This window comes from Panthera pardus, unplaced genomic scaffold (assembly GCF_024362965.1).
Source record: "Panthera pardus isolate Hobbes unplaced genomic scaffold, ASM2436296v1 HiC_scaffold_17, whole genome shotgun sequence".
NCBI classification, from domain to species: domain Eukaryota; kingdom Metazoa; phylum Chordata; class Mammalia; order Carnivora; family Felidae; genus Panthera; species Panthera pardus.
The window spans coordinates 56,651,773-56,678,212 of NW_026526732.1; the positions used below are offsets into that span (position 1 = coordinate 56,651,773).

Genomic DNA, 26,440 nt, shown 5'->3' on the forward strand with positions numbered 1-26,440 from the left:
AGAAAGGGGAAACCTTCAATATTCACTAGAACTCATCAATTCAAAGAGAAGCGCTGTTGAATTTGCTATATATCATTAGCTCAGAATGCCCTGTTGAGAATAAAAACTAGCGATGAGTCATAAAGTCAGAGCTTTTATTAATGACAGTCTGCAAATCACCTTGTCATTTTCTTATTCAGTCTCCGTTTTATAATTCTGATGTGCTTGCAGTTAACATAGAGTAGTTATTCTTTGACAGAAATAATTTACTTCAGTTCCCCACCCCCCCCACCCCCCACCCCCGTACTTTCTTTAAAGCATTAAGGCCACCTGAAATATAATGCTTGATTGAGGCACTTTAAAAAAAAAATTGCATTGGATAATGAGCAAATTACTTTTAGATATAAGAGTTCTTCTGTCCTCACTTGGCAGAAATGCTTACTGTGCTAATCCAAACAACCCAGCACCATTGAGGTCCCGGCTGATCCTTAAGGGTTCCCTCTGGCCGATGTCTTATTCATATCGATAATAACGTTATAAGCATGAACTGCTAGTTTCTTAGGTTGTAGTAAATGTCAAGAAACTCACCGCACACCGTGAAAGGCTTGTCTTTTCCACATCTGAGTGGTTACCTGCCACCCTGTCCTTGCTTCCATTTACTCCAGCGTCTCTCCCTCTGGGAGGACCCGTCCTCACCTCAAGCTGATCTTGTGCACACCAGGATGGGTGGTGCTGTCCGCCTGCCCTCCCGTTCTCTCCTTTCCCCATCACCCAGCTCACCTCCTGTCCCTGCTCTGTCACTGACGGCACCATTACTGAAGCTGCAGCCCTGGGAGCTGAGGAGGACTCAATTCTCCGCCTTACTGTTCATCTCCCCACAGTTACCACATCCTGATGAGTCTTCTTGGGAAATGCCTTTCGTTTCTCTTCTTCCTTCCCTAGACTTTGTCCCAGCTTGATGTGATAGGACAGGCTCATGGCAGTAGTGTTCCTCCTCGTCTCCCCTCCATCCTTCCATATACCTCCATTGTTCGGCTTCCTTCCTGGATACCATCTTTATTTCTGTCACCCTGCAGTCCACACAGTAATTCCCCAGGAACGGCCAAGTCAGAACTAAACTCCTGTCCATCTGGCTCACCAGATCCTCGGCAGACCACCACCACCATTTTCGCTGACCCCACACTAAGCAGCCTTTTTCTTCTTGCAAATGGAAGTTTCCTTCTTGAAAACAAGATGTCGCTTGTTCTCCTCAGCAGTCTGCCTCCCTCCCTCCCTACTGGTTGTTTGTGTTCCTCTTCTCTCTCTGTTCCCAGCTCTGGCTGTCATCTTGAGTTGCCTGCCGTCCCACCGCCTCATCCCCCAGAGAGCTGTCCTGTCTCTGACACCACCCTAGCCACCCACTGTCTCACACCCCCGTGCTCAAGATGCAGTTCAGTGCTCGCTTGAGGGCTCTTGTGTTTCGGGTCCCCAGCCAACTTCTCACTTACCTCTGCTTACAGGTTACTACTTATGTTTTTATATGATTGTGTCTTAAGGGCAGAAGTGACATCATCTTCCTGCCTGTTTCTCCAGTGCCTTGCAGGGTATCTGGCACATACGCAGAGCATAATATATTTTCGTCAAATAAACATTCCCAGCAGACGTGGATCATGACTTGGTTTTTGTTGTTTTCCTTATATCTCCCCTACCATGAGATTGGACACAAAATAAGTAGGCCGGGGTTATTTGTATCGCAGAAGTTTTCATAGAATATTTTGTTTCCTCCAGACATGACAGTGACAATCATTTACTAAAGGAATATTCTGGAGTTAGATGAACGATTAAAGTCAATTATAAGATCACTTTGCCAGTCGCATTGCTGCATAGCACAATGGATAATAGCTCAAGAGCTATTGTTCAATGAAATAACTATGCTTCTCGTTACTTTCAAAGCTAAGTAAGCTTTTATCTGTTCTTCCCTTTTCAGAATGGGTAGCTTGTGTGAGGTCTAACTTTTTGGTGTTATGCTACCTCCATGACGTGAGGAACGTTCTGCAGCTCCACGACCTGGCCACGGGCGCTCTCCTCAAGACCTTCCCACTGGAGGTCGGCAGTGTTGTGGGGTACAGCGGTCAGAAGAAGGACACCGAAATATTCTATCAGTTTACTTCCTTTTTATCTCCAGGTGAGAGAGTCTTTTCACCAATGTTATTCAGCTTAAAAATCAGACTAATGTTTGGGTTTCTTTTGGGAAATGGAAATGTAATGCTGTGTTATTGAAAATCACATATGCTGTATTATAGCCAGAATTACATAATGAGAATAAAACAGTAAAACAGATGCTTAGAACACAGGGAAATGTGAGTGCCTAAAACAGCAAACTCATTCATCTTATATCCTGAGTCTGTGTTCTGGGGACAGGACCAACTGTTGTCCTAGGTTGATTTAAAAAAATTAGTATGAACAAGTATAACCTTAGATTCAACCTTTGGTCTATATGGATCAGGACACACGCAGTGCAGATTAACTTAAAAACGTAAAATAAAAATCTATAGTTCCGTCTGACATTAAAAACTTGTTTTCTAAAACAGACTGAGAGTGATGTTTGTTGTTGTTAAACCAAATTAAAATATAATTCTGAGGGTATAGTCTTACATCATATGGAAAAAAACTTGTTACTGGGTTCAAGGCAAAAAGAAAAAAAAAATGCTTATAAATTGTGATACTGCGTTCCATGGTCTGGTTTGATTTTCCCCAAAGTAAACATAGTTGTCTTTTTAACTTTTTTTCAGTTGGTCATGCTCAGTTTGCTGTTTTGGTCTTCCGTGCTTCTCCACTTGGCTGCACGGTTTTTGTTGTAACCGCAGCCACACACATACTCTGATTTGTCCCAGGAGCCTGGCTCTGTTGGCAGCTTGCTGCTGACCGAGCACACCCTATCTTAAAAGCAATCTGGCTGAAAAAATTTCCGCACTTTCCTTGTTTGTATTTCGAGCTCCTTCACAGCCCTGTCTGGTTTTGCGGCAATGGTTCGGTCCCTGGCAAAGTAAGCAGACATAGGGGAGAAAGCTAGGCAGGTGCTGAAGTGGTTCTTCCTCGTGGGGTTCAGCCAGATGACAGTGAAGGTGCATGTACTTGTGTGTGTGTGTGTGTGTGTGTGTGTGTGTGTGTGTCTGTGTGTGCATTTGTGTACACATGTGCGCACCTCAGAGTCACGGAGCAGGCAATCACAAGGAGTCTTCTCGTCGTGACAGCTTGCTGTCAGGGTTATTAAAACCAAAAGAGTGATGTTCTTCTATAAATAGATCTGCTGGTCTACCCGGAACACCTAGCAAGCTTTACTGTCCCATGTGCCTTTCAGAGGACCCAGGGGGGTGAGGAAAAGTGCCCACAGCCCTATGGAAACCAGGGCCAGTGCCAGGAGTCAAACTGACAGGTCAGGAGCCCTGTGTCGGGGAATCCTGCATCACGTCTGTCCTGCCCTGGGGCCGGAGGGTACAGTGGTTGCCAGTGAACAGGAACCAAGAAAAAAATCCATTTCCTCCAGATTGCCGTTCTGCAGGCTCTGTGATTTATTTCCCCAATTTACGCTGGTTCCAGAAATTTTACTTTGAAAATCTCATAGCTTAAACAGTTTAAACGGACAAAGGGCGATGAGGAGAATGGGGCAGGGGTGACTCACCCATTCTTAATAAAAGCCAGAGTTCCCAAAGGCCAGTAAACCTCCTTCGGTGACTCCATGTGACCATTTATTTCAGGAACAAGTTCATCACTACCTGGGGGAGAGAGGGCTCATTGTCCTACAGTAAAAAGATGGGTTCTGTGCCAAGGAATGAAATACTAGCTGCGACTATGGCTGTGAAGTTTGAGAGGTTGAATAGTTCTGGACCGCTGGGCAGTTTCTCGACATCTTTGTTATTGTAATGCCTTGTTCTTGCCCTTTATCTTTTCTTACTCATTTTGCCTCCATCTTTCTCTTTTCTCCCCTTAATGCAATTTGATACCTAAAACGAGAGAACAGGGCTTCCAGACTTAGGCCTTCTGGTCCAAAGTAAAAACAGCCCATCAGATCAGTAAACTGGATCTCTCGAAAGCAACAATTATCGGCGTGTGTGTGTGTGTGTACACACACACACACACACACACACACACACACACATATACATACATACATGCACATACATACCAGCTCAGAGGCTGTCTTTCCCTGGTCTCTGAAGATTAGCTATCTACTACTGTGGTAAACAACAGAGATACTAAATTATAAGTAAAGCCCTGGGGCCAAAATTAACTATGACTCCAGCTGTTTAGGACATGGGTGCATCTGGCCACTGTGCGCGAGCTGACTTTGTTTCTCCTGGAGGCTCATGGTGAAGACTGTGTGTCTTGAGCCCAAGCTGCTTAGGACTTTTGAACCTTGAGTCAAACTTGGGAGAGAATGAGGATACGGGGCAATTTGGAACACGATGCACTTATTCCCTCTGGCTCAAACCACTTAGTGGTTTGTGCTGATTAATTCTGTATTCATGGAACCTCAGAGGGTTGTCTAAGGTTAGCTCCAGACAGACTTGCACGTTGTAATAATCCAGTACAGCAAGTCCGAGGTGCATGGGGGTAGGAAACGGGATGAGCAGAGAAGCCTTGGGAAGGGCAAAAAAAATTTAAGATTTAATTTTTTAGAGCAGTTTTAGGTACACAGCAAAATTGAGGGGAAGGTACAGAGATTTCTTGTATTCTTCCTGCCCCCACATGCACAGCCTCCCCCATCATCATCTCCCACCAGAGTGGTACAGTTGTCACAGTTGATGAACTTCTACTGACACATGGTAATCACCCAAAGTCCATAGTGTTCATTACGGTTGACTCTTGGTGTTGTACGTTCTGTGGGTTTGGGCAAATGCCTAATGACATGTATCCATCATAATAGTATCCTATAGAATATTTTCACTGCCCTAAAAATCCTCCCCCTCTTCACCCCTCCCCCAACCCCTGGCAACCACTGATCTTTTTGCTGTCTCCACAGTTTTGTCTTTTCCAGACTGTCATATGGTTGGAATCATACAGTAGTATGCAGACTTTCCAGACTGGCTTCTTTCACTTACTACTCTGCATTTAAGATTCCTCCGTATCTTTTCATGGGCTTGATTGCTTATTTCTTTTAGCCCTGAATAATATTCCATTGTCTGGATGTACTGAGGTTTATTTACACATTCATCTTCTGAAGGACATCTTGGCACCTTCCAAGTTTGAGCAGTTATGAATAAAGCTGCTATAAACATCCGTGTGCAGATTTTTGTGTGGACATAACTTCTCAGCTCCTCTGTGTAAATACCAAGGAGTGCAGACATTTTCAAGACTTGTTTTAGTTTACATTTATGTTTTTTTTTTTTCTTTTAATAACTTTAAAACCCACCCTACACAGGTGGGTCAGTATGGATCATCTTTTCCAAAGTTCTTTTGCCCTCTCTGTACACACCAGTGTTTCAGAGCCTTGGATTTTTCTTTCACAGTTTCCCCCAGAGTCATCCCTTCCTCTTAACTCCTCCCATTTCTTTTACCCCTTTACATTTATTTTGGATCATTGGGGATATATGAGCTAATCATCCCCGCCTCCTTCCTGTTACTAGAATGGCTTTGTTAAACCACTGCTTTCATCAGGAGACCCATCTCCTCAAGTCCAGACACCTCCCCTGGCCTCAGGGAACTTCTTCTATAACCCAATTCTCTTTCACCCTGAAATGTGGAAATTTATTTCCTAGAGATCACCTAACCAGTCCTCTCTGGTTTATGATTCCAAGATGACTTCTCCAAACCCAACCTTCCTTGGGCTTACCAAGCCAAATCAGACAGGACACAAAACATCATTAGATTATAGCAATTCACATTATGTGAATGTGCCATAGGCTGACCTTGGGGTAACCCAGACGGATCTGTTAAAAGGAAGTGTTGATCAAATATATTAAGCACTGGTACCTTCAAGTTTAACCCAGTCTCCTCCCAGGTGCCACTTTGGCACAGGACCGAAGGATAGAAGTCAGGTATTTGGCATGATTTCTCTGAACAGTAGTAGCCAGCCCCTGTTGCCTACTTGTTTCATTCTGCTGTTAGAGGATTTGATATAGTAGTTTTTCCAGATAAAAGGCATTTATTTATTTATTTTTTTAATGTTTATTTTTGAGAGAGAGAGTGTGCACGCAACTGGGGGAGGGGCAGAGAGAGAGAGGGAGACGGAGGGTCTGAGTGGGCTGGGCAGTGACAACAGAGAGCCCAGTGAGGGGCTTGAACTCATGAACCCGCTTAACTGACGGAGCCACCCAGGGACCCCCAGATAAACAGGAGCTTAGAGTACATTTCCTATTTATTGTCTTTCACAAAGGAATTTGCATTCTAATACTTTGGTGATTTGTCTAAGGTCACTGGCCCAGCAACTGTCAGAGGTGGGAATCCTGGCTGCCAGGTGCTTTCTCATTCACTGCAGTACAGGTTGCAGCGATACCAGAGTGAGGCAGGTGCTCAAACAGCACATGCTCGGTCTGCAGCCATTTTTGTTAGTTGTTTGGTTGTTTGGGGTTTTTTTTTCAAGGATTTGGACTTTTTTGTGTGTTTTGAGGAAGGGAAGCAAGTACGGATCAAGAAGCTATTCAAAAATTAACATATATCTGAAAATAGCCTTGCCTTCAAGATTACATTCCTCTAGGCAAGGACAGTAATCAGTATATCTGGTACATTAGAATGTATGCCCAGAGAGTAGTTTGGAAGTACTGTATGTATGAAGATGTATTTTAATAAATACCCAAGTATGACTTAAACCAGGAAAGCCAATACTTGGGTCATGTTACGTATCTTCTCTCTGTCAATATTCATCATACTTCCAATTATAGTACCTTAAAATAATTTGTCTGTAAGCATGAGAATTGCAGTGACATTCATAGGGATCAGCAGCCTTGCTGTTAATGAGTGTAAACTATTACTCTTTGCCACTGGGGGTGCAGAGTATCCTTTCTCATCTGTTAATGAAATACATGCACAGAGGAGTTGAGAAGAAAGAGAGCCACCATTTTAATACCTGATCAGTCATTTCAGATGTACCCTGTGGGAGTACCATTTAGTTTCAAGTTTTCCAGCAAGTATTGGGATCGCTAAATCGATTTTTCATCTATCTGACAGTGTGTGTTTAATGTATCGTGTGGGAGGGCTGTTTCCGCACCAGCCACTCTGGATGACTAATTCTGTTTCATAAACCACTGCAGTTTTCAAATAGTAACAACTCGTCTTATTGTTTCTTTGATTTAGTTCTTAAGTGTTAAAGTGTAATAGCATTAAATTCAGGAAATGGATTTTTAATAAGTGTTTAAATAAGCTGGCATTCTTGGTGTACATTCATTCATTTGTGTTGTGCACAATTCCTGGGATAATAAAAATTTTTAAAGTAGCTCTAAAATGGTACCTGGTCATCTCTGGTCCCTGACTGCTGTCCACGTGTGTGTGCACGGACAGGTGGGTGTCTGGTGTCAGGAGCCCCAGAGTTCCCATCAAGAGGCTTCTGGCTGCTTGTTGACTTGGGGCCAGTCATTTGAGTTTTCCATCTTAATTCACCTCTCAAGGTGAAGTGGCCCTACATGAAGTTCCCCATCTTTTTTTGACCTGCATTCCTAAGTGACCCAGCATAGGGAAGACCTGTTAAGTTTTCACTCTTACAGTTTTTACCTCTTCTCATACTCATGGAATGCTATGGAATCTTCTAAAATGTATACGACAGATGATGGTCGTCAAAACGCTGTGTGTGGTGGCAGTGAGGAAAAGTGAACACCCCATGCACGGACTGTTCTAATCAGCACTCTTGGCACGGTGACCTTCACATGGCAGCAGGTCCCCAACTCATGTTCCTCTCTTGTGATTCATGGCATCCAGTTGTGCTGTGTGCCCTTGCCCCCTTGCAGCCAGTGAGCTTGTGGACTAAATCAGGACTTCCGCTTCCTTCTAGGTATCATTTATCACTGTGACCTCACCAAAGAGGAGCTGGAGCCACGAGTCTTCCGAGAGGTTACCGTGAAAGGGATCGATGCTTCCGATTACCAGACAGTCCAGGTATGGAGCATTTGATCCTGATAACATGAGAGTTAGAAAAATCTGACTGTCAGACCAGGCCATTCACACCCTAGTTCATCAGGAGCCATGGAGGTAATCCATAGTAATATAGACAACAGGTCTTGGAGCTCCTGCTCTCTCTGGGCATTGAGCCAGCACAGTCCCTTCCTCCTAGAGCTCGTGGGCTCTGCTCCCGTAGCTGCTGCTCTCAACAAGATGAGCCAGGGTCCTCATCTTCCTGCAGTAGCTATCACAGCAACACCACATGTCTGCTTGCTTGAGAGTGGGTTACAGTTCAGCTCAGGTCTTGTGGTGTCACAAGTAACAACATAGATTTGCTGCACATAAAGTACTCAAGTGCTGCGAGTCAGTCTTTTCCGTCTGGCGTTCACGTGTATTTCCACTGGCACAGAGGAGACACTTCCTAAAAATTAGAATGAAGATATTAACTGATTCGTCAGTCTCTGACCACCCATCCTTTCAGGTTAAGAATCTCTGTTCCTGTTTTTTCAGCTCCCCAAAGGTATTGAGTCTTCCAGAAACTGATGACTTATTAATTGAGGATGTAGAATGTCACTGTTCCTTTGCAGTGAGAGGTCACCTGTCAGGTAGCAGGTGTGTATCAGGGCTCTCCCACTGGAGGGCTGGATCACACAGGCCACAGATTAGGAATCAGAACACTGTTTGTTAAGGAAGTTTAGAACAAAGAGCTGGACGCTCCCGAGAATGTTTCTGTGAAACTCGGGCATTATTTTAGCTCCTTGAGTTACCCTTCAACTATCTAGAAACGGTCTAGATGACGGCCTAGATCTAGATCATAAATGAATAAAGCGTTGTTTACAAAAACCCATGGTGGGCTGGACCTGGTCCAGGGCTGCAGTTTGTTGACCCTCATTCTAGAACAGGAGTTGGCAGACTGGCCTCTGGTTTTATGGGAGAACAGCCATGCTCATTTGTTTACGTAGTGTTGATGGCTGTCTTGGTGCATTAACGGGTTGGGCGGGGGGGGGGGGGGGGGGGGGTGTGCAACAGGGACTCTATGGCCCACAAAGTGTAAAATACTTAGCATTTGTCCCTCTGAGAAAGAGTTTGCTGATCCCTGGTCTATGGTAAAAAGCACTTACAAATCAGAATGTTCCCAGTAGATGCTCAGGTCCTTTGTCATGAAGCTCTGTCAGGCCTGAAATGTGCATATACTCATTGGGTGACATTGGGTGAGTCACTTAACCTTTCTGCCACAATTTTTTTTTTAGCTGTAGAATAGGGATGATATCTATCTTACAGGATTCCTATAGGATTATTTGAGATGATATATATTAAGTGTCTGGCACATAGAATATAAATTGATTTTTTTCAATCAATATTAGAAATAAATATAACAGACTGTTAGTCTTCTGTATCTATTTTGGCTTGCTGCTTCTTTCATTTTCAAGGTGAGCCATTGCCTGGGGAGATATCCTGTGGGAGCCAGTAGCCCGTCTGGCACTTACATGGTTCGCTAATTCACCCTAGTCCTGTATTAGACTTTAAAAATCATTTTTAAGCTGCCGTTCTTTGCTGTTATCCCTTTTCTCCACATCTAGAGTATTTGCTCCTATCAAATGTAACATTTGACCTCCCCAGGGCCTATGTCTAGTCTTTGCCTCAGTATCCCCGGGGCCCAGGTGTGTGCACGCACCAATGCACACCATTGCCTCTCCCATCAGTAATGCCAGGGATGCCCGAGTGGCCCCCAGTGACCATCACTCCTCTGCCCCCAGGGGTGCAGCCGTGGCTGCCCTAGAATTTGTTCAGTCACCCAAGACAAGCCCCTTGTCTTCTCTTGCTACTATGCAGCCCTGCAGCTCTCTATTAAAAAATGACACATTATTCTCCTCTCTTTTCCAGCCTCTCACAAATAATTAGTGCTCAAATATGTGGTTGTCTTTGGAGTTTGGGTGAGGGCGAGGCACCTGTAATAACGGCAGCTGCCAGGGAGGCGGCTCCTTACAGAGAAGTAACACTCTTCTTACAGTGAGGATGGTTGGGGTTGTTTCTTCTGTCAAGTAGCTGTTCTTTTCCGTGCTGCTAATAGTAACATTCTCTATAGGGGATACACAAAGAAGCTGGTTATCACCTATTATGTATTGTTTTCATTTAGAAGTGAAAAGATAAAACTTTACAATTAAGCAAATGCTTGGTTTGAGTAGAAATCTCTCAGCCAGGTACATAGCCTGACAGTCCCACATTTAGCTGGGGAAGAGATGTGCTTGGGTGATGCCAGTTGCTTGTATCATTAGAAAACTGAACTCTTTGCCTCACAAAGAAAACTTCCCTGATGTTGAGCTACTCAAAAACAACCTTTTGTTTCTACTGCTGCAGTATAGGAAGGAAAAAAAGATGGTAAGTATTTTAAGACAGTAACTGGATAGGGAGCCTGGGTGGCTCAGTCAGTTAAGCGTCCAACTCTTGATTTCAGCTCAGGTCAGGATCTCATGGTTCATGAGTTCAAGCCCCGAGTTGGGCTCTCCACTGACAGTGCGGAGCCTGTGTGAGATCTCTCTCTCTGTCTCTCTCTGCCCTCCCCCACTTGTGCATGGGCTCTCTCTCTCAAAATAAATAAATAAACTTGAAAAACAAAAAAGGTGGTAACTAGACAGAACACATTACATTACAGATCTTGATTTACTGTTCCTTATTCCCATATTTTAGAGAGTAGAGATGTGTCTGTGGGCCGAATATATGTATAATGCCAATAGATTTTATATCTATTGATTATACTCATCAGACATATTGCATTGAGTTAGCAAAATAGGATTCTTTCATCATTTAGGGGTGCCTTTGAAATGCCCTTTGATGTCACAAAACCATAGACTCGTATCATTTTAAAATCCATTGTGCAGTGGTTTAGATTCAAGTGTTATCAGCAGAGCTTTGACATGAAATGGGAGCGTGACAGATGTTCTCACACTGTGATTAGGCTCTCAGTGGTGTTGCCAACAATGACCCACCGTTGTAAAAGCAGGCCCTAGAGGGGGATTTGTACAGGAATGGAAAACATCCTGATGGTGTGTAATAAAAACCACAGCATTTTGAAGAAAAAAAAAATCTTTTTGTTTTTAGTCACTTTAGGGTAATGTCACTTTTGATTCCTCTTGAGTCTAGTGTTTGTATTTATTCCATACGTGATTTTAAAAGCTTCCCTGGGCTGTTTGTTGTTCCTTCTTATATTCTGTGAGGTGTGTTATGGTTTGGAGCATGTACTGTGGCACAGATTATGCTGCATGGTTGGTCCATGCAATTAACCATGGTCATGACTCTGCCCATGTACCCGGTGGTATAGCTGGTGAGATAGACCAAGCCTAGGAAAAAGGAAGGGTCAAAGACACACATGGCTATATAACCCACAGAGGACAATTCGTGTTTGCCATATATTTACTCAGGACCCATCTTGAATTTGGACAGGGAGTGGGGTTGACCATATGGTGTCGTATTTTGCTAACAGACATAGAACGAAGCTGCTGTCTGTTACAGCCTTTATCCGTTTCTGACTACAGCTGTGAGTAGAAACTTGATGTGTATCAGAAATATAATTTTGAAAATCAGATCCTGGAAAAACTGTTTCTCTTCCAGTTGGGGGTACACGTAAAAATTTAGTTTTAGATAGAGTTATCAAATCTGCAATTGACTAATCTTGAATTTTTCTTTCTTTCTTTTTTTTTTTTATTGTGAATGCCACATCCACATAATATTGATTAGAACCTCTGTGCCCATATCTTTAAAAAAAAAAAGTTGAAATACTGAACATTAGAAATTACATTTATAACAGGCCCCTGGGTGGCTCAGTCCGACTTTGGCTCAGGTCATGATCTTGAGGTTTGTGAGTTCGAGCCCCACGTCAGGCTCTGTGCTGACAGCTCAGAGCCCGGAGCCTGCTTCGGATTCTGTGTCTCCCTCTCTCTGCCCCTCACCTGCTCAGACTCTGTCTCTTTCTCTCTCAAAAATAAAAGTAAAAACATTTTTAAAAAATTACATTTATAAAATAAGTTTGGTGATCAGTGATTTGCATGAAAAAATCTGTCTACATTTATAATCAGCCATGTGTTTCATTTTAAACAAAAATGAGGTAATTGGGAGGTGCTAGTTAAATTTAGTCTGTCAGCAAGTATGACATGACCTTCAATGCTGGTGGTACTGTTTGAATACAGAAAATTTCTAGACACAAGGCATTGTCCCAGGAAATTTACAGTCAGACTGTAACTCAACGGAGAGTTGAGACACACAGATCTGAAAGGTCAGACACCTTCTCTCAGTGAGCAAGGGGAAGGTGCAGCCTTCAGTCAGTGCTGCAGTGTTAAAGACCACCCTGGCTGGGCAGAGGAGGATGTCTTAAGGGGAGGGGTGGAAATTGGGTAGGGCTTTGAAGGATGGGTGCTTCCATGATTCCCAGTTCCCCAGGACACTCCTGACCAGTTTTACCACCACCCTCATTCAGACACTGCCTCCGCCTTTTTGTTGCAGGTTACTTTCATAATTTTACAGCAAATTAAAGAAGGAAATCATGCTCTCAGTATCCTGTGCAGTGAGGTTGCCTTTTGTCACCTGTGGATGGAATAGTGTTTGCCCTGTGGTTGAACGTGGCATGATATGTAGTGTAGCAAGATGCACCTTTTGGTTTCTCAGTATCTCACTTTTGCCCAGCCAGCTGAGAGATTGGCCTTTTTCCTCCCCAAATAAAAGACAAAATTTATAGACCTGAAAAAGAACAGTGAACTGAGTGTACTGTGAATAAACTCCATTATCAACAGTTTCTGCATTTCATAAAAGACAAAAAATTGGAAGGAAGGTCCAATTTTATGGGTGAAAGCAAACAATATAGTAGGAAAATAGTAAGAATTCTAAGTATTTAACAGATTGAATTATCTTACTTCCTGTTGTCTGGTGCTTAGTAGGGACTTTTCTGAGGTTTACCTGAAGTAATGCATATGAAACATCAGGAACGTTCCAAAGGTGGTTTGCTGTGTAACTGAAAAGAAATGTTAAAATTAAATAATTCTTCGGGTTTACCAAGACGCCTTGGGGTAGAAGGACTGGGAATTTTTTTCTTCAGTGTAGATTTTTCTAACCTTGGCGATCACTGATTTGTGGTTGCTAGCATATACAGACTTTGCCATTCAGAGAACACGTGCTCAGAACGTTAAATTAGTCTTTGAACATTTGTTAAGTTCCACGCTAAGCGCATGGTGCATCACAGTTTTTGAATATTGACTCATCCACGTCCTCAGTGAGCTGACCACTGGACTGGCGATGATGTTTTTCTCCAGTGCTGTGTTCTCACAGTTAGGTATTGATCAGAAATCTTCAGAAATGTCAGGGAGGAGTGAGTGGGGGAGCATTTTCATAAAGAACTTTTTGAGAGGTCACTGTGCTTGCATGTGATTAGGAAACTGCTTTAAGTCAAACCAGTTGTTGGTGATGATTTAGCGCCTGTGCATCAAGGTTCTGTGTGATGTTAGGCTTCGCAGTGGGATATTCTTGCATGAACAGATCCCCACCCTTCTAGATCTCTGTCATGCCGGCATTCTAGACGGAGGGCATAATGTTCACATTCTGAGGGTACGTGTGTGTGTCTCTTTCCCCTTTTGGTATCAGCTGTGTTAAAGTAATTTGTAATGGGTGATAAAGAGTTTGCTTCCTTGTTACCTTATAATACAGAAATAAGTTCTGGGGCCCAAGTCAGTAGCTCCTGCAGTCCCCATACCACCGTAAATAAATCCCCTTCCATGTTTTTTTAAGAGGACATTACTGTATAGCAACCTGCCAATATGTAACCCTCTTTCAGTAGAAATCACAAGGTGGCTTTGAGAATTGAGCAGCCAGTCCGGTAAGAAGAGGCCTGGGGAGGTTTCTTGAGCCTTCTGTGGGGCTTCACTAGGGCAACATGGGTGAAAGCGAAGCCTGTGCTGGCCTTGCTCAGAGCTTCTCTGAACTTCACTCTGAGGAAATGGGGTTTGCATTGAGATGGGGACCAGGAAAACAGCTGCACCCACCCTGGTGACTTAAAGCATGGGCGGCCAGGAAAAGGAAGCCCTATTTGTTGGTTCTTCTCAGGGACGTGGTGGTGACTCAGCATCAGGGGTGTTTGCTCAGCTTATTTTGCCGAGATATTAATGAGGTGAACAGGTGTTGATTTAATTTGAATGGCTCAGATTTGCTTCTGGAAGGCCATCTAAGTTTATTGTTCTTTAGTAATGTTGTATTAGAGGCCCTAAATGTCAGGGATTAGGCTACGTGTAAACTCAGTACCATAGGTCACGACTATACTCTGGAGATTTGTTCATCCTTAGTACATACCCAATTTGTAATATATCAGATATCTACAGATAATACTGAGTTTGCTATTATATGTAATAAAGCCACTTAAGTAGATTCACATTTTGTTTACATTGTTCTAAGAGTCATGGCTTTTGAGATCCCTAAAAGTTTGCTCATGTGCAGGTGGGTAGATTTCGGGCTACTGCTAGCAGTTAGATTGCCAAAAGAATGTCCTATTTCATTATCTTATAGAAAACAAAGTAGCAAGTAACTTCCTTCTTATCAGCGCTAAATCAATAGCATGGTATCGTCTATGAATCACGGCATATGTGCTAATGGCACTTACCTTTGTCATTTTAATAATTATTGTTTTTAAAAATGAATCTGAATCTCATGTTATTCAGATTAGATTCAGCTGTGAGCGGCAGGAGACATCAAAATAACCATGGCTTAAAGAAGAGAGATGTGTGTTTCCCTCTCACATAAAAGAAGTGCAGGAGGAATCAGTCCAGGGCTGACATGGCATCTGAGGTGTGAGGAATCCAAGCTCCTCCTCTCTTGCTGTTTTGTCACATGTGGCTTCTGTTTCCAGCATCACTTCGTGGTCCTTGAACGCTGCTGGCCATCCAGCCATATTAATGTCTACTTTCTAGCCAACGGGAAGGCAGCAGTAGGGAAGAAGAAGAAGGGGGATGGAAGGTACATGCCAGCTGTCTTATAAGCATGTGTGCTAACGGTGACATGTGTTATGTCTGCTTTTGTCTTATTGGTGAAAAAGTACTCGTGTGGCCACGTGTATCACAAGGAGGTTTAGAGATGTTGTTTTAGTCCCAGGAAAAAAATGTGTGCAGCTAAAAATTGGGGCCTTTTTTTGAAGAAACAGGAGAATAGATATTGAGGAACAAGTAGCAGTCTGTCACACAAGACAAAATAGGCCCTCAGCATAAATTTTTGGTCTGGACCCTGAGACCAAGGAATGTAAACGCCACCTGCTGGCCAGGTACCTAAAATCTCGGGGTCAGGATTCGAAAAACAAAAGACTTTTGAAAAGGGTCCATATTCAAATGTAATTATGGACAGCAGAAATCACGCTCTACAAAGTAGAGAGAAGCACCCTTTAAAGATGCTCTTCTCCCATGAAGAAAGACCTTTAATATTGCTCATATACATGAGTATATGTACTTCCTGAACTCTGGTCTTGACTCTAGCACAACTGTAACGCAAGGGGAGATAAGACTCTTGGGAATTAGAATCAAGATGAAGTGTCAGGGGTTATCTCTGTGGCAGGATGAGGAAGCCAGGTAAGCTGGGGGCCAGATGACTCTCCAGAGGTTTGACTCCGTGCTAGCATCATCTTTTTGGCTGGGAAAACCAAATCCCAACCATCCTCCTGCACTATTTCCTATGAAGGATGTGGGCACAATCCATCCTTGTAGGACCTGCACGTCACAGATCAGCCTTTGGGGAGGAGTCAAGTCTCTAATTTCATAGCTGCCTCTTTGCTTTTTCTAGGTGGTCTGTTCTTCCACTAATGTGTTTTGGGCTGTGGACAAAGTTGTATGCCTTTCAATTGCATTTACATTAGGGTTCATATAATTGAGACCTCTCATTTTAGAGATGAGGAAACTAAAAGTCAATGTGTTTGAACAAAAGTAACACTGTAAATAATTGACAGAGCTGAGACTAGAAGGCAGAACTCCACAACTGTGCTAATCTGCACATTTTGTTATCAGGATAAATTAGGTGCACTCTCTGTAGCTCGATTGTTGTTGTTTTTTGTTTTGTTTTGTTTTGTTTTGTTTTGCAACTAAAATAGACTAAAAGGTTTCTAAATTCCTATGCCCCCTTACCTCTAAAAGTATGTTTCTACATCATGTAAGTATCCAGCAACTACTTTGTAGACTCTTGTGGCGTGGGTTGAACAATAAAAATACTCTCTATGTAAAAGGGAAGACACTAAGGGCCCATAAATATATGTTTAAAATCACTTATAAATATTACAATTTATCTTAGTGTTCACTTCTAATCTCTGACTGCATGTTAATTGACATTCTAATTTCCTTATCTATTTGTATCATATATATATATATATAATGTATACACACATATACATACATACATACATTTGTATTTTAATCTGAGGAGTTTTATGTAAGTCTTAAATGTTGGTCACCATACTGCAGCTTAAAACTCCATTTAAAGTATGTTCTAAAGTGAAATAAAACTTGAAGTGTGTATGGTTTTGCTTTTGTCCTCTTATCTCTGCTGGACTTCCCCCAAGATCTTATTCAGGGTTGGCCCTAATGCCAGCACTGGCATCAGGTTGCTTCTAACTCAAATTCAGAAGAATATGCTCAGATTTCCTTTGGACACGCTAGCCCAGGACCTTTGCTTCTTGTGCAGTGAACCTGGAAAGACACTTCTATGCCCAAAGCAGATGACCTTCTCAGTTTTTTTTTTTCCTTAGACAAGTACATCTATTCCAGTGTCTGTCCATTATATCTGCCTTCTTAATTGGTGAAGCTAGATTAAAAATTAATAGAGGATTAGGTGGATGTCTAGAAACTGGAACCTGAAAATTGCTTTGATTTTCTTTGCATTGAGAAGGCTCCATAGAAGAGAGTTGGAGTAATCTTTCTCCTGCTTTTCTGTGACAGTATGACTTCTAAACCCCAGGGGTATGTCTTTATGTAGGCTGCCACTTAGACAAGTGTTCTTTGGCTTCCTGCTGTGCTCTTTTAGGCAGATGGGGAGAAGAGAACATAGGAGCTTACGGTGGTCTCTCCACCTGCTACACAGTTCTTCCCTCGCCTCCCCTTTGCCTGCATCACACTGATGGCTGGTGGATGATAGAGTGAGTAAAAATAAACCTGGCACTGCAGATATTCTATTATCTCCCCAGAGGAAAAACCATTATGGCCTAACTTCACTGGTCCACAAAGAAGGAGGACATTTTCCATTTCCCCAAGTATAACTTTTTGATTGGGGTCAAGTATCGACCTAGGTTTAGAGAAGTAGACTTGATCATTCCCCGCTCACTCCCAGGGCTGACTGAATTTAAGTGGTAGATTAGAAATGTTATAATAGTGGTAAACGTGATGGCAGAATATTGCCAGTTGGAAGGCATTGTGAGAGTACTAAACAGAAACCCACACAGATTCCTGGTCATTGTGTCAAGTGTGAGCTCCTCTACCCAACTCTTGATGCCCTCCTTCATCCATCCCTGCTAAGGTGCTGCCTCACCAAGTCCTCTTCCCAAATACTCAGCACCATCAAGGCTCAACTCCAAACCAAGTCCTTGACCACCATATGTACTTCCTCCGCTTGGCTCTCTTTCCTCCATTGCGGCACTGCTCGTTTTCTTTACTCCACTGTCTGAAATTCTACATGTTTTGAGTACTCAGCTAAGTCCCAACTTCTATAGAAGCTTCTCTTCTTGTCCCTGCCCTTGGAAGCTCAGTCTAAAGCAAAAAACAGGGAGAGGGGATATTCAGCTGTTACTTGGAAATATAGCACGGATGTGTACACACACTATACCAGGCTGTATGCCCGTGTTCTCAGCACATCATCTCATTTCTTCAGAGAATCAGTATTCTCGTGATGTCTGTTTTCAGGATGAAGAGCCTACAGTGTAGGAAAGTTAGATGAGTTCTCCCAAATCATAGAGTGGCATAGCTGGAGCTTAATCTCTGGTCTCCAGTGCTGCAATGCTCCTAAACAGGGTACTCCCTGCCCTGAGAAGCTGGGCTGGCTTCATCACCATACTGTCCCAGTTCCAGCAGTTGAGCCCCCTGAGGTAGGCAGTCCTGGGTCTCACATAGGGATTGATATAAATTGCTGGGGCTTTATAAAGATCCCAGAGAAACCTTGTCATTTACCTTGGTTAATGTCTCAAAAGAAGGAAATGTAAATTGTCTACTCAAGCTGTATTGATAAGTACAGCCAATATAAATTCTTAACACATTGAAAATCCTCTGCTGGTTGGTTCTGCTGAGTTAAGTAACAGCAGACACCTGTGTCCTCCCTGCCTCCAGCTGCATTTGTTTGTATACATGTATATGTATCTGAGTAGATGTAAATATTAATGTGCGTGCAAACATATTTTTAAACAGAGAATATGCTCTTTGATCCCACATCAGGTAGTGGGTAATTCTGAAATTGACACTCAAAACAGAAAACCATTTAGGGTGCAAGTAAAAGTCATTGTGCATGCGCTGCCTTCATCAGGACCTTGGAGCCTTCCGTGTTTTGCATAGGATATTTCTAGTTCAGCTCCAAAGTGTAATGTGCACATAGCTAATTTAAATATTTGGAAAAGAACAGAGAAGAGTATAAATACTCTAAACTGTGGTTGGCACATTGCTTGAGAATCTGCAGATTTGACTGTTGAAGTGCCAACTTTGAACCATTGTTCAGAATCTTCGGAGATAGGAGGGGCCACGAGTGTCGGGTGTTGCCGGCATGACCTCTACTCCCCTGCCTGGACTTTGCCTCCTCCTCCAACTACATCTTCAGCTTCCGACGGGTATCTTCCTCACCCACCATCAGAAATTTGTCAGCACTGGTGTGGGAGGTGGGATGGGGAAGAGAACCACTCTCATTCATCCAGTCTGTGTGTTATTAAGAACTTACTCTGTGCCAGGCATTGTGTTAAACACTAGGAATGTGGCAGTGACCTGGAGAGCTGTGGTCTTTGCCCCTCTGAGGAGTGCAGGCAAAAAAAAAAAAAAAAAAAAAGAAAGAAACCCAAGTGAACAGAAAATAAATGTGAAGATTTTAACTTGGGGGAAGAGCCATGAGCAAAATAAGGATTGTTGCCAGGAATGACGGAGGGGCCCAGTGTGAATCAAGTGGTCAACCAAAGTGCCCTTGAGTAAGGACAGTGGAAACGTAAAGGATACATAGGAGGGAACTAACCATGTGAAGTTCGGGTAGAGCAGCCCAGCTGTTAAGAGCTAATACCCTAAGAACAAAGCACTTGGCCTCAGAGAGGACCTGAGAGAAGATATGTGGTAAGAGAGAGGGAGGACAGGGCCTCATGGTCATGTTGGGGTTTGTTGAGGATCCCAGGTGTGGTGGGGGTCCCTGCAGGGTCTTACACTGGAATGTGACCTATTCTGATTTAAGAAAGCCATCTTCCATTTTATGGAGAATAGATCCAAGGGGCAGATGTGGATGCAGAGACTGCTGGAAGACCTCTGTAGCAGTAGACTGGGGGAGGCTTAAGGTGGCCTAGACCAAAGGAGAGACCATGGATGTGGGGAAGAGTGGGTTTGGAAAACATCTGGAAGGTAGAATCAACAGGACACGTTCAGGGATTGCACGTGGAGGGGAGAGGGAAAAGGACACATCAAGGATACTCTTAGATTCCGCATCTGAGCAGCAAAAAGTTGTTAGCAGTGGGTCAGGGAGGACACGTTTGGGAGGAAAAATATTTTGGATGTGTCAAGTTTGTGGTGCATGTTACATTGTCAGCCAGGTGGCAGTGTCAAGTATAGAGTTGGATATTTGAGCCTCATGCTCAAAGGAGAGATCTGAGTTGGAGTTAAAGTGTGGGCATCTTCAGTATAAGGGTGTTATTTAAATCTGGACAGAATCACATGGAGTAGAGAGAGGGAGGCTCAAGACTGCACCCTGAGGAGCCTCACAGCCAGGGGTTCGCTGCAGGAAGAAGAGCCAGCATGGAGCCCCAGAAGGAGTAGCCAAGGAGGTACATGAAAAACCAGCAAACCTCAGACCAGGGGAGCCAGGAGGTCAAGGAAAGGGTATTAAAAGGAGGCAGTGGCAGACGACACTAGTGTGGTTGGTCAAATAAGGAAGGAAGAAGAGTTCTTGGATTTGACCAGGTGGATTCATTGGTGATCTTGACAAGGACACTTTCTGGAAGAGTGGGGCCGACTGGTGGCTGAACAACGTGTGTTGAGAAAGAGGGGAGAAGACATGCGTGGTGTTCATTTAATGATTTCTTATGGGTGGGTGTGATTGAGTGGGGAATTAGCTTTGCTTTTCATACATTATCGTATTGCATTATTATGCCAATTAGAAGTCTTGTGTTAATGTTGTAATCTGAAAAGCCTTACATATTAAAACTTAAAAAAATGTTTAAAAAAAAATAATCCCTGTGAGGTTAACTGAACATCTCTTTTAACAACTGTGGTTTCTGTCTTCACACCCTACCCCCTTCATCCTCCTTCAGATTTCTTCTCAGATTTGTCATTTTCTTCCTGTAGAATAGCTTCCTGTAGAATACTGCTGTGCTAAGAAAACAAATCAATCCAAAAAAATCAAATTTTAACTTCATAGGACATTTTAAAGATGGAACCTCCCTTTGTGGCATTGAATTCAGGATCAGGGAGAAGGGAGGAGAGGAGAGGGAAGCGAGGAACCGTGTGTGTAGACAGTCTTGAGACGTTTAATTGCATGGGCTGAGAGGGGTGTACGAGGTCAAGGGCCTGTCTTACGAAGCGGGGAGAAACCAGATTATTCTGGTGTGTGGCTGGTTGGCTCCAGGAGGAGGGAACGACCACAGAGGCCAAGTTCCTTGAGAAGGTGAGCAGGTCCCGAGCCCCGGTGGAAGGCCTGGCCTTCGTGAAAGCAGGCCCTTCCCTCCATTTGGGCAGGAAGGGAGAAAGAGGAAGTGTGAGAGCTGCAATTCCCAAACACCAGCTCCTCCTTTCTTTCCTTCTGGGAGCCCACTTCAGACCTGAATTCTTCTTACCTATTGTTTTTTGGGTTTTTTTTCCAAATAATTTTTGAGTTTCAACTAAACATCAACAAGTGGTTTTGAACTTTTGAAACACGTGCATTTTTTTTTTGTCCTGTACCCAGTGTAGGGGCAGGAAGGCTCTCACATAGCGAGTGTTAGAATTTAGAATTTTCTGCTTCTTACAAATGAGTTATTTCCTGATTGCTCTTTTCTGTATCAGTCAGGATAGGCTGGGCCATTGCAGTTAACCAGCACCTTCCCAGTCTCAGAGGCCTGATGTCAGAAATCCCACACACTGTCCGCCAGGGCCACCTGTAGGCCCTCTGAGGAGCCTCCCCCACTGAGCATTGGCTGTCCCTGTGACACAGAAGAAAGCACATCCCAGCCCTGCAGCCCTTTAGCCTTCCTCCACTGCCACATATCATTGGCCAACAACCACGTGATGGGGACGCACCAGCTTCAGAGGTAGCAGAGGGTGATGGCCGTCCTTCACGTGCTGGAAGCAGAGAGAATAGCCATGCCCAGGTGACATCACATGTCCCTCCCCAGAGAAGGCAGAGTGGGGCCTTGGAGGAGCACAGGGGTTGCCTCTGCCCCTGGCCCCATCCTTTGACCACAGCACTTGAAATTCTGTCAGTAGAAATCCATTCCATTATTTCTACGCTTTCATTTTTCCAAATATCTTCTTTAAAAATATAAATAGCCATATAAAGCTTAGTGACTCATTACCTTTTTTTCTCCATGGACATTATTTTTTCTAGTGGACTCAAAACGGTAGGACAGTTTGTGCCCTGAAAACACTGTTTTTTAAGTAACATTTATTATCCTACTTTACTTAATAAAAACACCGTACAGAACTGCCAGCTGAGCTTCCACTTGGCATGAGTTGCTGATAACTCCAGGCTGATGTGTGCAGTCCTGTCCCGCAGGTCTGCCTTGCTGATTCTTAGGAGGGCAGGGCGATGCTGCGAGCAGCACGGGGCTCACCGGCCACCAGTGACCCCTGGGCTGCATCCCAGCACGGCAGGCACGGGCCCTGTCTTTATTCTCCTCAGTCTTCCCATCCACTCACTCCAGCACTTCCATATCCACCTGCCTTTTTGTCCTACCCCTTCAGGCCACCTCCCTCACCCACCCCTGCAAGCAGAGATCTTGCTGGAGAGCTGTGTCTCCCTCCCCACCCCCATGACTGTTCTCTCCACATTCACAGCCCATGTCGGGGGGAGAGGACACTGGGGCTAGATCGCCTCTACCACGGTGCTCTTCCATCACTGGAAAAACAGAACTCTTCCCTTGCCGTGACATTTGTGAGTTACAGCCTCCCGTCAACATACTACATGTACTGAGAATGTGTGGTGTGGTCAGTTTGGGGGAATGATTTATGTTGTTCTTGATACATTAGCGGGCAGACTTCATGGCTGGGGTCGGTGTTCTCAGGCAGGGCAGCCAGTTCTGAGATCAGTGGTCCAAAGGAAGAGACTGCTGTTGTTACATAGGAGAACGTAGCTTCTTAATAAATAGCATTTCCCTTATGATTATGTTCATCTGCTAGTTGACCAGCCTTGAGTAATGCCCCCGCCCCTAGGCTGGCCCCTGTCCTCTCTGGCTCAGCACTCAGCTGCATTCACACTGACCCCCTCACTCTGCCTGGAATGCTCACCCCCACTCCTTCACTTCCCTCCACTGCACAGACCCCAGATCCCTTCTGTTTCCCACCTGTGTAAGATAGCGGCCCTTCCCGATCCCTCTTCCAGCATCCAGCTTTGTCTTTTCATTTATGTGGTTCTCTTTCTTCCCTTCAGAAAGTGGTTTTCCCCACTGCTGTGTCCCCAGAGCCCAGAGCAGAGTGGATACATATAAATACTTGGCAGACAAATAAGAGATGCCTTGATAAATGATGCACTCTGAAATGATCTAGTTATCACTGCCAGAAACCTATACGAATGGATCATTCCCTGTCTGTAAAATTGCTGTCAGACCATCTCCCTCTCCCTTCCAGAGGTAATTGGTCCTGTCTATTCAAAACCAGCAAATAGTGTCAGAAAATGAATGTTTATTACCATTTGCACTTCTATGGAATTTTTGTACGATCTAGTCTTTTAAGTGTATTTGGGTCATGGTCTATGACCAAAGCAGGAAATCATACTACCCCTCCTTTTAGAGCATCAAACTTAATTTTTTTTTATATCTTCCTGGCACACATTGTGTGTGTGTGTGTTTTTGTTTGTTTGTTTGTTTGTTTGTTTGTTTTTGCTTGCTTGCAAGTGTCCAGGAAACTTTTAGACAAGCTGAACAATAAAAAAGCAATTCTACTAACATGCAAGTTCAGTTGACCAATTCCTTGCTATGTTTTATGAGGGTTTGTGATCATTACTTTGGATTTTTTTCTTCCTTTGGATTTTTTTAATTAATGTTTTCAGACTTTGGAAGCTTAATTTTCTCTTTGGCTTTTCTAGCATGTTTTCTAAAGTAGCCTCTTGTTTCATGCGTTCACTTTCCCTTTCCTTCTTCAGTCCTCAATAGTTTCATTGATTTGTATGTATGGTTCTTGTCCTCATTGTTTGTGTTTCTTGTAATGTATTCCCTTCCTGTGTTTGCCTAAGTGAGGTCCCAAAAGTCCCAGTGCCTCATAGAAGGCAGAGGGTGCCTGAGACAGTGATAGTTCTACTAATACTAATTTAAATAAACTGGAATTTCTAAGTTAGAAGATTGTGTAAATGAAAATAATTATTTCACAGAGATTTATTAAGCTGCTACCTTGTATCCGGGAGTGCTGGCACTATAAGGAACAATAGGATTTACTAGGGGAAATGAGGATGTGATCAAACATTTGTAGCAATTTGATGGTGGGAGAAACTCTGTGAAAGGTGGTCCCAGGTCCAGGGAGAGCCCAGAGGAGGAGGAACATCTAAGACTGCTCCTGGAAGGCTTCCAGGAAAGGAGCTTTGGGCAGACAGGGGAAGGGCACCAGAGGGAGGAGAGCTTGTACAAAAGCAGAGGCACCGCCAGCACCAGGGTTGGAGCCTATTGGCAGGAGATAGCCTGGAAGTGTAGACAGGTCAAAACCGCCAGGGCCTGGTATGCACCCAAATGGGATGAGATTTTATCCCCTCTACAGCAGGGAGCCCTTGAAAGGGACTGTTCTGGACACACATGTGGTATCTGCCAGGTGCTCAGAGAGATAGGGTCAGGAGTCAAGGAGAGTCATGAAGCCTGGCAGTGCTGGCAGTCAGCGAATGCATGGGCACAGCTTGAAACCCCCAGCGGTGTATGTAGAGGGGGAAGAGGACCTAAGGGAGCACAACGTTTAAGGACTAGGGAGGTTGCCAGGAAAGCAGCAGACTGAAGAGGCTGTGAGTGGGGCCACTGAGCCCGGCTGTCTGGGAATGAGGAGTGCCTTGCAGCCCTGGGCTTTAGGTGTTAGTAACTAGGCAGTAGAGATCATGTAAGAACTTCACTAGATGAAAGTTTTTGTCCTCAGTGTGCTGGTTTTGTAGCCAGCTTTTCTATACACACCCCTGATGTTTCATAGTCCCTAAGTTCCCTGTGTGCCATCCTTAATGCTATCATCAGAACAGCAGTGTTCTTTTCCAGATCTTCTACGAACATGATTCAGTTATTCATCTGAAACTTGCATTTTCCTTAGACTTTGGTATTTTGCTACCTTGATTACAAGTGATAATAAAAAGGTTGGGGGGGGGGGTGCGCCTTGGTGGCTCAGCTGGTTAAGTGTCAGACCAGCATCTGACTCCTGATTTGGGCTCAGGTCATGATCTTGCCTTTTGGTTCTTTGATCCCTGCATCAGGCTCCGTGCTGACAGTGCAGAGCCTGCTTGTGATTCTCTCTCTCTCTCTCTCTCTCTCTCTCTCTCTCGCCCCCTTTCCCCCACTTGTGTTCTCTCTCTCTCTCTCAAAATAAATAAACATTAAAAAAATACACAAAAAGGTATGTGTGTATGTGTATGCATATTTAAAATTATACTATTTCCAAATTTAAAGCATTTTATTTTTTTTTGTTTTTTGTTTTTACTATTTTGTTTTTTTGGTTTTTTTTTTCAATATATGAAATTTATTGTCAAATTGGTTTCCACACAACACCCAGTGCTCATCCCAAAAGGTGCCCTCCTCAATACCCATCCCCCACCCTCCCTCCCACCCCCCATCAACCCTCAGTTTGTTCTCAGTTTTTAAGAGTCTCTTACAAATTTAAAGCATTTTAAAAATGCTGTCTTTCTGTCATGACACTGCTGGGATGAACAAGGTGGAGGGAGGCATTTCACAGCCATCAAAAAAGAAAAAAAAATACTATGTACGGTTTCACTGCTACGATTTTTGCTACCGATTCTACTGCACAAATCTGAAACATTTCACACAGCAGAGCATAAAATGTAAATCAAAGAAGTTATGCCTGTAATTTTGCAGCAGGATTTCTGAACCTTGTGATTGGTGTTCATTTGCTCCCCTTCCTCTCTTTCTGCCCCCTGGTGAGTTGCCTCCAGCAGCTGTTTGTGATGCCCCTGGAGGCCTCTCGTTGCGCGTGTTCTCACTGACCACCTCTTTGCAGCCTGCCTTCACCAGCAGGGGCCCGTTTCTGGCTCCACGTTTCCCGGTGTGGGGGAGTGAAATGCACTGAGGTGCTCATGAGCTTCTTAAGGATTGTTCTGTAAGCGACTTGAAATCCTCTATGATAGGTTGTTCTTGCCTCTTGCTCACCAGAGGGGTTTATTTTGGTGATTTGCATTTGCATTGTCTGAGAGACGCTAGATAGAAGCAGACCAGCCTAATAGCTGCACTGGAAGTGTCCAACAGACACGCACATAAATGTCTTTATGCCAGAGAATTGTTCTTCCAAATTCACCTCTTTAGTATTCCAGTCATTCGTTTTTCTGCAGTGCAATGATTTTGTGTGCATTTGCTCCTCACAGTGTTCGGCTGTATCTCACTTGCCCCTTGGATACCTACAGACAAGAGAATGGCAATTGGACAGTTGTGCCTGCTTCCTGGTTCTGGGGCTTTTGTCAGGACTGCCCTTAATCCAGGGCCACTCTCGGCCGTGTACAGCTCTGTTCCAGCACCACCACCCCCCTTGCCCCCCGCCACGAAATGCTTGATTGCACAAACACTGCTCTTTCCTCCTCACTAACATCTGTCTTTCCTAGTCCACCCTTTTAAGGAAGGCATGCTCAGCTACCAGCCACAGACCCTTAAAGCTCTGTGGTTCTCTTCTATTTCTGAACATTCTAGCCGGAATTTGTCTTGTCAGCATTTTGCCTATTAACTTTGTTTTCCCAAGGCAATAAAATAAATAGGTGGTCCACCCTAGTTTTGAGTTAATGAGAATTCGAAATTGATTTCATGTATTCTTCCAGGGTTTTTATGACACAGGTGCAGTCC

At 43.8% G+C, this 26,440-nt stretch overlaps 1 protein-coding gene and 1 long non-coding RNA gene across 2 annotated transcripts in view; one reads left to right on the forward strand and one right to left on the reverse strand.

The window, feature by feature from the left end:
* Positions 1-26,440, forward strand: part of PREP (prolyl endopeptidase) — a 119,727-nt gene that overhangs the window by 68,186 nt on the left and 25,101 nt on the right. Inside the window, exons 9-10 of the mRNA XM_019442989.2 lie at positions 1,946-2,143; positions 7,943-8,046. Of these exons, the coding sequence (XP_019298534.1) occupies positions 1,946-2,143; positions 7,943-8,046 (302 nt within the window). The remainder of the gene's footprint in view (positions 1-1,945; positions 2,144-7,942; positions 8,047-26,440) is intronic.
* The window catches only part of LOC128777668 (uncharacterized), a 43,933-nt gene continuing 23,797 nt past the window's right edge, over positions 6,305-26,440 (reverse strand). The window contains exons 2-4 of the long non-coding RNA XR_008422938.1: positions 12,954-13,051; positions 9,999-10,129; positions 6,305-8,470 (exon numbers count right to left, since the gene is read on the reverse strand). This is a non-coding gene — a long non-coding RNA (uncharacterized LOC128777668). The remainder of the gene's footprint in view (positions 8,471-9,998; positions 10,130-12,953; positions 13,052-26,440) is intronic.